Source organism: Anopheles moucheti, chromosome 2, assembly GCF_943734755.1.
Source record: "Anopheles moucheti chromosome 2, idAnoMoucSN_F20_07, whole genome shotgun sequence".
In the NCBI taxonomy this organism is placed as follows: Eukaryota; Metazoa; Arthropoda; class Insecta; order Diptera; family Culicidae; genus Anopheles; species Anopheles moucheti.
Genome location: NC_069140.1, coordinates 94,887,150 through 94,903,279, shown reverse-complemented (window position 1 = coordinate 94,903,279; position 16,130 = coordinate 94,887,150). Strand labels below are relative to the sequence as shown.

Genomic DNA, 16,130 nt, shown 5'->3' with positions numbered 1-16,130 from the left:
ATAGGGATGGGTACGCTTTTTAATGACCCATTGCAGGCGTTGAGTCCCTAATTCTACTACTAGGTCCCACTCCATGGCCTGAGTTCTAATTGAGATCGCCTCTAGCTATATGCGTTACCGACGATCTACACGATGCGCTTTCGGACGTTTTTACGCGCTCGCTTTTATTTTGACATCTGTTGCACAATGGCTCATGATGGTTAATGGACATAATTTATTTTGAAGTTTGTCTTCTTGGTGTTACGACCCACTAGGTTATGTCTGGATTTCCCTCCTTATTAGACTTATTTTACCATGTACCTGGATAGTCAGTCCGGTAAATTTCAAATTACAATGTTTAATTGAAGTGGTAATGGAAGCTTTGATGCTTTTACTACCATATTGGAACATCCCTTTGATATAAAACAATTAGTATCAAACATGTGTAGAAAAAAGCCTTGTAAAAATTATATATAATCATTATATAATTAATATTTAATTAACATTTATTTCCGTTTAAATTCTATACGAATATTTTTATATGAACTCATTCTGAGCATATTGCCAGCACATTGAAGCACTCTGCAAAAGCGCGTCGTGTAGATTGTCGGTAACGGCCCATCAACATGAGCGGCAGTGCTACACTCCGGTGGAGTTCCCATCCGTCCATAAATCACTGACCAGCGCTAGTGCTTGATCTGCCCTGCAAGCTCTGAACTATTGGATGTGCATTCCATGTGTGTTCTTCATTTTTTTTTGTTTTTCGTGCTCCACTTTTTAACCCATCGCTGATCCCGCGATGGCCCCAAAAAAACGATAGATGAACTCCCACACTCCACAAAAACACCGGATCCCCACAGGTGCCATCGCCCCACTGGACGGTTAAAGCGCCACCGGGGGGGAAAAAGGGGTGCTTTTAGCCCCCAAAGGTACATTACGCCGGGCTCGTTTGGGTTGCAGGTAGGAAAAAAAGACATGTAAAGATAGTTAAAATGAACCAAACGAGGTTCCTCGGCCAGAATAACCCTATGGGAATCGGGCAGCTGGGTTTAAGGGCTTCCCAGCGAGCTCTTCCACAAAAAAAACGGAAGAGAAAACACGGCGTAATGTCTGGCTGATAAGCGTCCAAACCGGGCTGAATGGAGATGACGGGCTCGTACCTGTACGCAATGGGAGAGAAATGAAAAATGTCGTTTTTTAACCCTCGTTTGTTGTTGTTGATTTTTTAATTCTACTTCTGGGTGCGTTTTTTTTTTCGTCGCCCTTCGTTACAGCGTCCCCGGTGATGATTACTGCCAGCGAGCCCCGAATTGATTCCCCACTGACCTACATTCACACTACAGCACCTGTTACGAGGAATCCCTGGAATCGAGTGGCATAGTGCATCGGACATGAAAATCTTAAGCGCTTGTCGTACTTTGCAATGAATCTCCGTTTTTTTTTTTGCGCAATTGCTGCTGCTGGTATTAGCGTAGGGCCCGTAGGATTAAGCGCACGGAACGGAACGGAACGTCATCTCTCGACTGGAGTAGTGTAATTAATTGCGTACAGTGCGCGTCACAACCCCGTGCACATCTACTGCGTATGTGGGTGCACAACTTATCAATACGTTTTGCTTTATTTGCTGAAGATTAGTGTTTTGCCTGCCGGTTGGGTTTGAATCGTAATGAACTTTATCATCATGACGTATTGTCCGCCCAGCTGCCCGTGCGGCATGTTCAATGACGAGTGGCGCCATTTTGTAATCAGCTCGCGGTTGGATTAAGTGCAGTTCTTAGTAACGTGTGGTAGTGTGCGGGGAAAAAATCGGCTAAAGCTCTTTTCCCTCACAAACAGCGGCGGATCAAACGGTAGGCGGAGAAGGCGGTCGACAAGGGCCTCGCCGTGTTGGGGGCGACAAAAAAAAATGTGTGCCGATTGTGCGATTTTTGGAAATTTAACAGCAGAGTTAATTTATAGCAAAAAGAAAACAATTAAAAGGTAAAAACTTGATCAAAAATATCTTCCATGGTTTTATAAAACATTTGTTTCTATGTGATAAATTAAATGCAGAGAAGAATATCGACTTTGTGACTTTAAAGTATGAACGAAATTGCACCAGGATTTCCGAATGTATAGTACCAGGAGAGCATCCACGGAAGAGGTAGCACCTAGTACAGTAATTTTGCTCGAAAACCGCCGAAAGGTATGCAACGTATAAACACTAACTTTGCCGTTGGTCGAGAAAAATTTCTTCAAAAACTACCAGTTTCCGACTGTATAGTACCAGGAGAGCATCCACGGAAGAAGTAGCTCCTGGTACCAGGATGTTGCACAACACATGTTGCGCAACACATGTTGCGCAACATATGTTGCACAGCATCTGGCATGCAACACATGTCGCGCAACATATGTTGCGCAACACATGTTGCGCAACATCTGGCATGCAACATCTTACATGCAACAACTTGGGATTGCAACTACCGGGATGCGCGTGATTTGTGCTTGCTCGGCTGGTACCAGGTATTACCTCTTGAAAAGCATGGTCTCCTGGTATCGGAAATTTGAAAACAGCTGGTTTGTATGCAAAGTTAGTGTTTAAACAATGCATACCTTTAGGCGGACGAAATTACCAGGTGCTACCTCTTCCGTGGATGCTCTCCTGGTACTATACATTCGAGAACTGGTAGTTTTCGAAGAAATTTTTCACGACCAACGGAAAAGTTAGTGTTTAAACATTGCATACCTTTCGGCAGTTTTCGAGCAAAATTGCTGAACAAGGTGCTTCCTCTTCCGTGGATGCTTTCCTGGTATCGGAAATCGGAAAACAATTGTGTTGTTCATCGCCTAAAACATCAACATGAGCGTAACAGGTTTCTAAGAAATTTCGCTGATTGTTACCGAAGAAGTATACCGATTTAAAACTTTACCTTGGGCGAAAAAATCGTAGAAGGCGTTGGACTAATCAGGAATCGTAAATGTACGTAAATAGTAGAAAATGTAATCTAAGTACTAACGTTATGGTTCTCCTTAGCGCATACAAACGTTTATAGACAGACTAGCTTACTAGGCCCGTTTACAGGGCTACGCAACAGAACTCTGAGGTGTACGCAAGGGAGCTTTCTTTCCGAGACTTTGCTGGTGTTGTTAAATCATGTTTCAAGTACACCTCCCTAAAACCGATAAGGCCGTAGCAAAATTATAGGCCCCCGTTTAAAAATTCCGCCCTGGGCCTCCAAGGGGATTGATCCTCCACTGCTCAAACACCAATTTGCGTTGCAAAATGGCACCGACGAAAGTGTCCCTTCATTGTAGACGTCATGTTTGAGAAAGGAGATATCGATAACGTCACTACATTGATTTGCTCACTAGAATGAACTGATGGGAAGGTTTTTATGTTCCCCGCGTGAACTTCAACCATTTTTTCCTTCCTCTACAGTTTGTTTACAGTTTTGTGCATTGTTTTGCCATTGTTGTGTGGCGTGTGATTAATGGCACAGGCAATTTGTACTCTCGCGTGCACAATTCGTTAGCATGTGTGCGGTCTATAGGGGCATGGGCTCATCAAACAACAAGGCCCTTAAAAGCAACCCTATGTGAAGTCACGATTCAGAAGAGTGGAACAATAGATAACGAAGGGATTTTTCACATACCATACACATTTTACGGGGCCCTTTTTCGGACCATTTCCGGCACCGGCGTGAGGCCAAATCCTTCCAAATGCGGTCATTTTTTCACCACATCTGTACGTGTTCTTTTTAATAATAACTTTAGCCGCGAATTCGATCACGTGTTGGACATCAAGCTCGATCGTTTGAAGACATTCCTGATAGATCGATTGGGATGTTTTTTTTTCTTGGTGATAGTAAATGAAGGTATTTTTTCTCGTGTTACATCCTCCTCCCTCTTGCGATCATGCTTTTTTCGGTACGGTGATAAATTGATTTCTGAATTATGGTGTCAATTGTAAGCGAGTTGGAGGCGCGAACGTGTCAAATGCGGGTCGGCTATCGGTGCGATTGAATTTTGCGAGCATTGTTGGGATAACGATCAGCGGCAAATGGATAGCTAATCAGTATGTGACAGTTGGTCGTGTGAAGTACGTGTTGAATCCGGGTTAAATGAAAACTATGAATTAGAAAAATTGAGAATAGGCTTGCTGTTTTATGTTAGATTAATGGTTTTCTTTAATGATACTAGTTTTTCAAAGTGAAGTCAAATCAAATCAAATCAAAGAAATGGTAGGCTAAAGAAATGGTGAGGTTAATCGGCCTTTGGACCTTGGGTTCGAAACCGGCTCCGGCTTCAGCCATTACAAATTCGTTGGTAGGCTCCAAAGTGCACATCTCTAGTACCAACTGAAGGCTACTAGGCAAATAAATCTGTTATCAAGAATATAAAAATACTATAAAATTCATAAATTTAGTGACAACCTTCTTTTTGGAAGGTTGTGTTATTTTCGACTGACAACAAATCTGACGAAAAAGTTTTCTCTATAGCGTTGGCTTACATATTTTTACACATTTTACACATATTACAAATTACATTTTTTAAAAATATTTTTCACAAATCCTGAAAATAAATAATACTGAAAATTTACGCACCGCTGTGTATAAATCTTGGGCATCGGCCGTGTAGCGCGCGCTTCAGTCGGGCAAGCTGTCAAGGAATGACACAAGCGTATCGCGAATACAATCTGTACGTTGGCGATATAAACAAATTTACGGAATGTGTTGGATAGTAAAGTCGTTCGGTAGATAAAGGTTGTGCTGTTGGATTGACTACGAAAGGTCCAGGAAGCTGGACCAGTAATCATACCGCGAGAATACATCACAGAGGAGAAGAAACAGCTGTTTCGTTAACACTGATGGTGAAAAAGTTTTGCAGGCTATGCATCGATAGTTAAGGTGACACCGGAAAGCGAGACCGGAGGAAAACGCGAACAATACAACGTTTTTATTGTTTGAAATGGATGCTAACACATCTTGCTTAATGCTATCGAAACGGAAGGTGGCTGTGGATGATCACAGTGTAAGTATTATTTCACTATTTAAATCATTGAATATACTCTATATTAACATAAAATGTGTGCTAGAAGTATCATAATCATTCGCCGTATTTAATGTATCGTTTCTTCTTATAGTCTATTTTCAATAATGAAAGAACAATTGAACTGATTTCCACCGTAAAGGATCAGCAAATACTGTGGGAGAAAAATCATCCAGATTATAAAAACTCTTCCCAGCTTAACAATGCGTGGCAAATGGTGGCAACTGAAATGAATCTTAGCGTCGACGTTTGCAAAGACAAGTGGTACAATTTGCGGGCCCAGTATCGCAGAAACAGGACAAAGGAAATTGCATCACGAAGAGGTAAATTGGATATGTTCCTGGTGCAGTTAAGATATATTTTCAATTGATAATGTACATGTTATCTAATTTCAGGTTTGGATAAGAAAAACAAACCGTCCTGGTACGCCTACAAATACATGACATTTCTGAATAAAACACTGGATAAAGCTAGAGCAAGAAGAGCGGTAAATCTTTGTTATACTTTTCTCTTAGTATAGAGCGGAACTTAAGAATTTATACCTGTATATTCTTTTTTATCTGTGTATTGTAGAATTAGAAGCTTAATAATTCTTTTCGATTCTGATTTTAGTTACGCTACTCCGCTTCGAGTCCACGACTTCGAGCTCGAAAGCTTTCCAGCATTCCGGACTTTTTGGAAGTCGTTACAACTTCGAAACAATCCTCAAGTGAACCAGGTTCTGATGAATATTATCCGTTGGACCTACCTGACGATGATGTGAAGCCTTCCCTGGCACAGCTTCATTCATTCGAGCATTCATTGTATGAGCATTCATCACAGACAGAACCATCTGATGCCGAAGACGATAGACAAGTACAGGATCGTTTATTCAACCTCGCCGGCACATTTACGCACACTGGAGCATCTAGCGGCGAAGAATCTCCAGAACTAAATGATGGCTATTTCCAAAATGTAGAGCAGGAACGTATGGATATATCATACGAAAACGAGCGACAGCGTATAGCGCCGTTTATCGCGTTACTGACGCAACGATTGCTTAGAAAAGAGCGATCGCAGATAGAGGAGATCGAAAATGCACTGTTAAATGTGCTTAATAGTTTTCCGAACGCTTAAATGCACAATTCGAGAATGTTATCACTGCCAGGCGAGTAACGCTGCCTTTATGCCTTCGTTCTCTTGGTGACACAAAATGTAGCTTTATTATTTGCATAATGCATTAGTCTTAACTATGTAAAAAAGAAGTGAAATGCTTAAAAGAGGCTACTTGAAGTCGATTGAATTAAACAATAAACAATAAATGACAAGGATTGTTATTGTCTCATTTAACTCAATGGTGTATGAAAATATTTTACATTCCTGTTGGCCTGTTTCTTCATGAGGCGCCAAGTACCGATGAGTAGCAAAGTTGAAAGTTAACATTTTTATGGGCTTTAGTCCATTTTAATGATGAAATTAAATTGTGGATCGATTGCATTTCAATAAAATTGACCCTTTTCAAGGTAAAAAATGGAGAATTTCCAATAATTAACTGTAATGCAGCTCGTGTAAACATCCCTTGATCAATCGCCAGCTGTCAGTGGTGTTGAAATGCGTCGCATCTCGTGCACGATCTGTTTTCTCATCAGCGAGCAAACATTTGATAGAAACCCGCTTTCGGAACAGCTTCGCCCTGAAATACAAATACGCCAAGAAGCCGGGACTTTCACGCGTTGAAGAAGTTATCATTTGATTAGGAACCAATTGCGAGGTATACAATGTTCTTCTTGCGTTGCAATTATCACGCTAAGCTAATCTGTTTCGGTTTCATTTGCAGGTTAATACCGTTGCTGTGCCTTTGCTCGTGTGAATTAACAAATCAAGCCAAAAATGGGCGAAGGTTTGACCGATAAGGAAGCGAAGGAGCTGCTGAAGCTTCCGGATGCCGAAACGAAGGTATGAAAACGATCAATTAGAGCCAAACATGGTAACATTAAAGATGAAATCCAGTTCAGCTTGGTACTGGTTAGTTGTGCAACATTGTTGCTGTTGCATATTGATTTCCGCGTGTTGTTTACGCAAAGTGCCGGCTTCGGCATGCGATAGCAATGCGCCCTTCCTTGTGTTGTATAATATTCGGGCACTATTTTTATCTCACCGAAGTGCAATGTTTCTCAATCTTGTTGTCCACGTCATCCTATAAGTGGTGCTTTAATGTTTAGTTTATTACGTTACAAAAAATACTGTCTATGTCCGCCACCTAGGCTACCCGGAGTGATCATGATTAAGCATTATCTTATCGCCCTGCCATTAAGAAGCCACCACTCATCGGCATTCAAATGGTTCCTTCTTTACATGTTGATTGCGTAGTAATATCGCTTCCTAACGTTTAACGAATTTTTATGACTTCATTTTTCGGCGTACAGAACTTCCTGTTCCAACAAACGATGTACCGCATTAAAGATCCCCGGGCTTCGCTTCCGTTCTACAACGAGGTGCTGGGTATGAATCTGCTTTGCAAGCTGGACTTTGCAGAGGCCAAATTCTCCCTCTACTTTATGGGCTACGAGGACATTGGCAGTCAACCGACGGATCGGAAGGAATGCATACAGTGGGCAATGAGTCGGAAAGCGACGCTGGAGCTTACCCAGTAAGTAGAGGGCAAACACTCCGCATCCAGCGGTTTGTGAATTTGTCGAGTATCGTAATGCAGCAAGGCACCTTCTTTCTCTCCAACTCCTCTAGCAACTGGGGCACGGAGAATGATCCCGAGTTTAAGTACCACAACGGTAACAGTGATCCACGCGGATACGGTCACATCGGTATTATGGTGCCAGACGTAAAGAAGGCATGCGAGCGGTTCGATCGGTTGGGAGTGGAGTACGTCAAGCGCCCGGATGAGGGCCGTATGAAGGGGTTAGCGTTCATCAAGGACCCGGACGGTTACTGGATTGAGATCTTCAATGCATCCACGGTTCAGGCGCACTAAACTACGCGCCTTCGGTGCATGCGTGATTAAATGTTAAACGTATATGTATTCTCGGGAGAACAAAAGTATCGGAACAGAAACGGGCAAATACTTATCAGTAATCGGAAATTAAGGAAATATGGGTTTCAATTTGTTTGCGAAAAATAAAAGCACCGTGCCTTGTTATAATACGATTTTCTTGGCAATTGTTTGTCTCTGTTAAATATAACCGTCGTTTTTACTTGCAGATCACGGCCGATACGATTCGAGACGGCATGTCGCGTCAGCTGCATCCACTGTAATTAGCCACAGCTTGACGCACCGCTACAGTTCATGTACCTTTTGCGGGCAGAATTTTCTCTATTCATCTGCTTCAATGCTGAATGAAAACATGTGCCCCTTCCCCAAACAAGCCACAAGACAGGGTGCGTTATGCACCACCCAGACGCGTGCGGCAAATCTTACCCCAAATGAATGCCTTTACAGAAACGGCCGTTGAATGAAATGATGCGCTGGTGTTTCGGAATGGATTTGCCTGCGGCTTCACGCAAAATGGCACCGTGACAAACGACGCACAACTGTCGGGGGTGATTTAGCATTCGTCAGCAACGCCTAACGCACGCTGGAAGAACCGTATGGTTGATTCTAAAATAGGAAATTTCGCATTTTGCTCCTGCGCTGTATCGTTGATCGTTGGCGCAGCTGCCGGTCGTTAGCGAAATAGTTTTCCGCATAAAGACTACTTGCAGAAACGCTCAAGGTATGAACATGAAATGATGTTGTAGATCGTACGGTTAAACGGTTGGTAAAGGCTATCGGGTTTTATTCCTCATCGTTAAATAACAAACAAACAAAAAAAAACCGGACACGACCCGCTGCGCAATTGCCAGCTGAGATTGCGAACGCGTGTCCTTCCCCGCAAGATGCAGGCGTGTAAATCAGTTGATTAGAAAATTGTTTACCGTCGGATCTCGGTGAGAAGCGATTCTCGGCCAGCCGTCCAGCAGACAAATTCATCGAGTGGATTAAAGCGGCTCAATAATAGACTGTGGGCATGCGGAGTGGTGCTTGACGGCGGGTGGAAGGAAGAGACCAGATTATACGAGACACCGCGACGAGCGAAATTTGTCGGGACTGAGCTTGATGGGAAAATTGACCACTCTCAAGATCTTGGCTGCGCCACTTCTGGCGCTTGTAATCTTTTTATCCATGCGCTTGCCGGGGGGAGAACCACTTGAGGTCGCATTAACTACGTTCAATTGCATCGATTGAATGCTATCGAATCTATAAGTGGAGTGCAACTTTTGGCTAACCAGCTAAAATCTCCACAAACAAAATAAATAAATAAAAATGTGCGCCAAAAAGTTCAACCCCTAGCACAAGTTTTACGATCGCACCATTCCGTCCACATCCGATACATTTGATTGGAGGAAACAGATCTACACATCTGGCCGTTTGGCGGCGGTTTGACAATATACGCTCGATGTCGGCTTAAGCTAATTGATTTCAAGCTAATTCGACCAAAACCGTACCGGCTTCCGATGTTGCGAAGCGCTAATTGAGGGCAATACCAGTGCAGTGCGTAAAGGACAGATACAGTGTGGGTCATAAGTGTTGTTTTTATAATGTGGCATACTGTTTTGACAGTATGGAGCTAGTACTGACGGAATCCCAAATGGTTCCATCCATATAGCGAACTAAGCGGCTTCGTGGGTTCCGAGCTTTAAGAGGTCCCGAGCACCAAGATTACATAAAAGCCCTGGCTGTAGCAGGGTCGCTTGGGGCCCTTTCGTCAGAGAGGGAATCGAAGAACTTCAGCAGTGTGTGGTTTATATTGCGTAATAGATCCTCTAGAAGTATAATACAGGCTTTCCATTTCCTACTCCTACTTAATATGTCCACGGCGTACAGAACCTGTCCTGGAATATAAGGGGAAAGTCAATCCTTTGGGAGGATGGGTGATAATGCTAAATTGAGGGCAAGAAGAATACTCAGCATCTTCGCTCTATATTAGGGGCTGTTTAACACCAATTCTACAATAAATGTGGCATGTTAGTGATTAACAGGGAATTTAAATTTTATATTGCATACTATTAGGCGTTTACGAACGCACAAGAAGCAGATTGTGTCGGAATCAGATTAATAAGGCCACTATTCAATCTTTGTTCACACATTTTATTTTGCCTACACATAAAACATTGCCTTCCGCTGTATTCAATAAAGTGAAACACATGGATTTCCTATGGCGTATACAGAAAACAAATTTGTAGAAACAAAAAAAAAAACTCGCGACACCGAGATGTCGAGGTTTTGCGCGAAAGTCGCGTGCAGTAAAATTAGAATCGGAAGTGCACAGAAGCAAAAAGAAAAAACGAACGATGCGATGAGAAGGGAAAAAGGGCAACCTACCACTACCACTTAAGCTGGTAAGAATTCTTTTTGCCGCTAGTTTGGACGACATGGTAAGAATTCTATCGTCGCCGTAAGATTGAGACCCGGGTACGGTACGATGGACGGCATACATAAACATTAACAACCACACATAAGCCGACAGGCGGACAGGGCTTGAACGGGAGGAATGTGAGAGGGCTAGCAGGGCGACAATGAGACGGTCTGGCCGATCGTGGATGATCAACGCTGTCGTTCCGCCGGCTGCTGCTCACTGTCAAGCCGTGTGTCCAAACCCGGGACAGGAACAGTTTGCCAGTTGGATGCGGAGAGATGCGCGAGCAGTGTATGATTTTTTTAGCGTTTGGGGAACCTCATTTGTATTAGTGCTCACGATGCTGTGATCTTACGATGTGCGTCTCGCGGTAAGGCAACCGCCACCACGGCAAGGATATGTTCGTCTTCGTGCGTTTGTTTTGATCCGAGCGTCGGGCCCCGAGAGACTGTTCCGTTGCGGTCAGTTGTGCTCGGTACGTCAAACGGATGGTAACAGTTTGGACCGATCGTCGGATCCTCTAGCGTGTGTGAATATATTAAATACTTGTTTAAAAAATCTACCTCGACTGGGAGATCGCAGCGACGTGAGCAAAAAGTATCGTGAGCTTCTTTTTTTCACATTAATGGTAGCAAATTGAGTTTCTGTTGAAATAAATCTGTTCCATGATGGGCAACATCTTGACACAGACCGAACCGTGACAAAGTGAAGAAAATAAAACGACCCCGAAGAGACGTGTGTTCGCAAAACAGGAAGTGGATCATTCATTTGAGAGAGAGAAAAAAAACAACAGCGAACACCGAAACACGTGAAAGATGTGCAACAAAACCAAATGTATAATAAGAAAAACCTGTGACCAAACGCAATAAAAGAAAAACCACACACATGCCCAGACGATCGGTGGCAAAATTTGTGGAAAATAAAAATAACAGAATACAGTGTGTGCACCCAAGACGCTTCAACGCTACAAAACGTCCCCCGAAATGATGCCAAATGTACGTCACGTGCGCACGTCGTTCCTGTTGCGGCATGATCGTCGCACTGTTGTGAATTTAATGGACCTTTTTCTCTTCTCTCTCTCTCTCTCTCTCTCTCTCTCTCTCTCTCTATCTCTCTCTCTTTCTCTCAGATCTTTAATCTCGAGGTGTGTATTTGTGGTTTAGGATTAGCAAAAGCAAGTGGCGAAGTGCCTTTTATTTTTCGTAGAACATTCTGTGTGTCCGGAGTAGTTTTTCTCTTGCAAATTAAAAATGTTAAATGGGAAAAAATCTTGGCAATTCGACAACAGATTTGAAATCCAAAGTTTTGATTTACTATTTACCACATTTGTGTGGTTAACACATTTCTATGAATGAACACTGTCGTCATCCATTCATTTGCGCACCGTTGACGTCGCTGGCCAGCTGGCACCATGTCACCATGCAAGACGTGTAAGTCGGCCCGACCCGTTTCCCTATCCGAGGCAGATTGACAAATAAATCTGTAACAATCACCAAGCAGTCCGCCACACCAGACGGGTAATTTAATTCGCCGTTTCAGCATTAATTGACAACGGCGCGCACACGACGTAGAAAGCGGCGTCCGTCCCATTGCATACAGGCTCCATGACGTGTTGTTGCGATCTTTGTTCAATTCCGATGCCTTCAAACGTGCTGTTGCTGTATGATTTATTTATCACGGATGGGGTTTGTTTTTGGGCCACGGTATTTATTCCGTTTGAATAACCATTAAGATCTGTTTTGAATGCTACCATTGAAGAATTTTTCGGCGCTTTTTTCATGTTAATGGGTCGGGAATGGAAGATTGATTCCCATTCTTCAGTTTGGGAACTAATAGGCCTTGAAAGGGGTTGGAAATGATCTTCTAGATCACTTGTATATACAAAGCCTTCAGAAACGGTCACCAATATCCGCTACATGGTAATTACTTTGTGAGAAAAATGAAGCTACAAGTAAGCTCAAACATCATATCGAGAATGTTGTGTTTCCTCAAGGCAGAATCAGCTTTAGTTGAAGGTTCTTCTGGGATTTTTTCACCAGAATTTCTGAATGATTTGAAATATTTAGCAGAAACTCTGCTTTCCTTCTTTTTTTTTCGTCCACATGGACATAGGAGCTGCTCTGCTAGATGTCAGTTGGAACTGAGGTCTCAGATCGCAAGGAGAGCATTTTCTTTGACCTCCACGCAATGGAGACGCCCAGTTTTTGTCATACCCAGTCATACAGCAAGTCTGCTAAAGTTCGGAATTGTCTCTATCTGATTTCTTTTTATTTTCCCAGTTGAAAAGTGAACTAGTATAAAACATACAGGGTTTTTAACGAAGGTCGACACGGTTGTAAATACTCTGAAACTTATTTGGTTTCTAATTCCCGTAAGCTACAACCCTACAAACACTCGCTCACTTCCAATTCTTCAATCTCTACTCCACATCCCCATGGAAATGGAAAAACAAAATCAAAAAATCCTTTTTTACTACACAGAAGAAAAAAAAACGACTGTGACGTGAATGACCACCAATGCATCGTGCAGGAGCGTACAAATAGTACGCACACAAACACACGGACCATCTATCTCCCATCCCGTGTGTTGATTTAAAATTTTCCGTAAGTGAAAATATGTATTTTTAGCCAGTCGTATATAAACCAGCTACTGAAAAAAGGGGAGTTTTCGTACAACTTTACACTTTTTGCGCCACCTTTGTCACACACATTTTGTGTGTGCGTGTGTGTGTTTTTTCTTAAAAAACGCGCGCCACTTTACGATGGTGTTAACGATGCGGACGCTCGTACATTCAACGCAAAGTTTAGCAGGGCCAGTTTGCTACGGCGCGCTCGTTGCGTATTGTTTATTTTCCTTTCAATTTGCTTAATGATTTGTTGTTCATTTGTAGGTGCCACGATTAAACGCACAGCGAATGGGCTGTTGGTACGGATGATCGATGGGAAGAGGTAATAAGAGACGGTTGTTTAGCACGCTGCAATTTGTTGCTATAATGAGCAGCATTGGTTTATTGAATCGACTTAAAAACACTGTCGCATCGTTTAAAATACAAAACAAAAAATGGAGGTCGGTTGAACAATAGTTAATCAGCTCCTAATTGGCCTAATGGTTTGCTTATACCGAACCGAATAATCCACCATGCGCCTCCATCGGGATGGTTCAATCTAGTGTTGTGCTTAATGAATATTATGCGAAGCGTCATTCATGTGAATCTTTCACGAGAGGTCATTCAAATTAGGCGTCGATTCTTCGTGAATCCTTGAAATCTATGGTTCGTCAAGAATTTCCAGATTATTGAGTATCAAAAAATTGTTGAATTCAATTACCCGGAATTAACGTTTTCTAATATTTTGAATCTTAAGAATAGATTTTTAGATTCATACATTCAAATCAAAGGTTGATTCAGATGGATGAATCTGATTTACCCAACACAAGTTCAATCCGTTATTATTGCAGTGAATAATTTTTTAAGTGGATGAGATTATGTATGTGTACAAAAATAGCAAGATAATACAATCAATACTTAAAAAAAAGAACTCCATGTGGAATCAGTTTGTCAATGCGTAAAGGAATAGAACAGAACCCCCATAATTTTTCAAGGAAAATTTTGTCCGAGATAATTTTCAGCTAGATTTGTGATCTAATTTTCAATCTCAATTTTCTTCCCCGCGACGACAGTAATGGAATAAATAAAGCGTTACGAATATAATGCTCTCTAAAATGCATTTTAAAAGTTCATTAACACACACACACACACACACACACTCATCAATAACAGGCTGACTTTTGGTATTTTCGCACTCACAGCCGATGAGTTGCATTCGCCCTACAGCAAGAGTGACAGCTCGGTGCCGCTTGCTGTTTATTTGCTTATTACCTGCTCGTCCTGCAGGCACGTTTCACCCTACGACCACCCACCCTTCCAGCGCATGGTACGAGGGCGACACGCTTTTGTGTGTGTTTGGGTTCCAAGAATTGCGGAGACTTTTCCATCAAATTCCAAGGCACTCCTCCCGGGTGCCGGACAAAAATGGTGAGTGACCGGGTACGGGTCACTCACGAGTGAAAGCTTTCCTTCCACCCCATCGAAATGGATGCTGTGGATGCTGTGTAGAATAGGGAAGCTTAGTGCTTGGGGTGAGCTTTTCCGAAGCTTTCGCTCAATGTAAGGGTAATTTCTCTATCTATCCTTAACGCTCTTTTTGATCTCTCACACATCAGCACGCATTCGCGGTACAGTGGGCATTTGCTACTCTCCAAAACCCGCACCCTTTCGTGTGCTCTAATGGTTCGCACAAGGATAAAAAACTTGAATTTTCAAAATGGAGTTCTCTGTGCGTCCATTTCTCTGGTTCTCCTAATCTCTCTCTCTCTCTCTCACACACATTCACGATGACAAACATCGTGCATCAGAAACGGTGTAACGCACAGAGTAAAGGATCTGTATATCAAACGTCCTGGGAGAAGAAGAAAAAAAACCGGAGCATCTTCCATTCTCACGAGAGAAAGAGGGAGAGAGTGAGAGAACTGAAAGAGCCCGAAAAAAAACCCCCCAAAAAACGGCGAGTTTTAAACAAGATCGGGAGAAGCTTACGGGCCCCAGAAGCAACACTCCATCACCGACGAAAGCTCACAGAGGACGTGCAGTGGCCATGTCGGTTTCGGTTGCCCTGTAGTGAAGGTTTTCCTCCCAATTTTTGCACCCAACGTATACCAATCCGACAGCTGCCATCCTGTGTGCAGTTGGCTGGCAGCTTGTCGGCTATCGCGGACTGATGCAGTGATTGCTACACAGCAAAGTGCGATACAGTAGAACCGTGTTTGACCAGTGCAGGCCCGTGGATAAAATGGTGCTGCCTGGCACCAGGCCACACACCATCTAGGCACAAATGGTCGTACCACATCTTTGCAGCGTGTGACGCAGCAGGAAACGAAGCAACGAAAGCAAAGTGCAGCAACAACAAAAAAAAAACCTCCCCGTAAGGTATCCTTCACCCCAACGCTGGGGCGGAAAATGGGTGAAAAGCGATAATGTGGAAAATGTGTACGAGAGTACGGAAAACTGTGGGGGAATCGGGAATCGGAGAAAATACAGCATCCCATCTTTTAATTTGGTGTAACACAGAAAATGTGAAGCAGCCATTACGTGTGGCTGAGTGAGTGTGTGTCTGTATGCGTGTGTGTGTGTGTGTGTGTGTGTGTGGATGGCTACGTGCAAAGTACCGTGCGGCGTACGCCCTGTTTTCGAAGGTTGAAATTTTCGGTAGACAGTGAGTGAGTGTGTGTTCGCCCATGTTTCTTCGCCCATGGTTTATCCGTGTGTGGAGGAAAAACAAAACCGGAAAAAAGCAGGGGGGAGGAAGGAAAAACAAAATTAGCAGGACACTGTAAAGTTGAGGTTTCGCTAAGAGACATAGCTCTCTCTCCTACAAAAACCATTCGGAAAGGATTAAATTCGGCTCATCCCTCCCCCTCATACACTCCCTCTCACCCCACCCACCTTTTCGACTCCCTTCTGTTCCTCCGTCACACACAACGCAGGGCGTGAACGTGTGTGCGTACGTGCAAACTGATTTTTCCAAATGAATGGAGCCTGGAAGTTGAAAAATCGCCCCCGTTTCGTGCTTGCTCGCTCGCACGCACGGCAATACGTGGTGGCATCGTAGTAGGCACTGCGTTGCAGTGTGCGATCCCATCATCTATCTTTCCTCACTGTTTCAAATTGTCACCACC

General features: G+C 43.1%; 2 protein-coding genes across 2 annotated transcripts; both read left to right on the top strand.

The window, feature by feature from the left end:
• Nucleotides 1–4,707: 4,707 nt before the first annotated feature.
• Nucleotides 4,708–6,322, top strand: LOC128298110 (uncharacterized). The gene is made up of 4 exons (XM_053033848.1): nucleotides 4,708–4,989; nucleotides 5,102–5,330; nucleotides 5,403–5,494; nucleotides 5,620–6,322. The coding sequence occupies exons 1-4, from the start codon at nucleotides 4,927–4,929 to the stop codon at nucleotides 6,121–6,123; spliced, it is 888 nt and encodes a 295-aa protein (XP_052889808.1). The 5' UTR covers nucleotides 4,708–4,926; the 3' UTR covers nucleotides 6,124–6,322.
• A 278-nt stretch (nucleotides 6,323–6,600) lies between these two features.
• Nucleotides 6,601–8,146, top strand: LOC128297252 (lactoylglutathione lyase). Its single transcript, XM_053032863.1, has 4 exons — nucleotides 6,601–6,757; nucleotides 6,824–6,942; nucleotides 7,413–7,636; nucleotides 7,732–8,146. Exons 2-4 carry the CDS (start codon nucleotides 6,877–6,879, stop codon nucleotides 7,973–7,975), a joined length of 534 nt encoding a protein of 177 aa, XP_052888823.1. The 5' UTR covers nucleotides 6,601–6,757; nucleotides 6,824–6,876; the 3' UTR covers nucleotides 7,976–8,146.
• Nucleotides 8,147–16,130: the final 7,984 nt, after the last annotated feature.

Excerpts from the sequence above, each read along its gene's own strand:
- LOC128298110 (XM_053033848.1), top strand. The coding sequence starts at position 4,927 with ATGGATGCTAACACATCTTGCTTAATGCTATCGAAACGGAAGGTGGCT. Across the intron at positions 4,990-5,101 it reads TGGCTGTGGATGATCACAGT|TCTATTTTCAATAATGAAAG; the intron begins GTAAGTATTATT and ends TTCTTCTTATAG. Across the intron at positions 5,331-5,402 it reads GGAAATTGCATCACGAAGAG|GTTTGGATAAGAAAAACAAA; the intron begins GTAAATTGGATA and ends ATCTAATTTCAG.
- LOC128297252 (XM_053032863.1), top strand. The coding sequence starts at position 6,877 with ATGGGCGAAGGTTTGACCGATAAGGAAGCGAAGGAGCTGCTGAAGCTT. Across the intron at positions 6,943-7,412 it reads TTCCGGATGCCGAAACGAAG|AACTTCCTGTTCCAACAAAC; the intron begins GTATGAAAACGA and ends TTCGGCGTACAG. Across the intron at positions 7,637-7,731 it reads GCGACGCTGGAGCTTACCCA|CAACTGGGGCACGGAGAATG; the intron begins GTAAGTAGAGGG and ends CAACTCCTCTAG.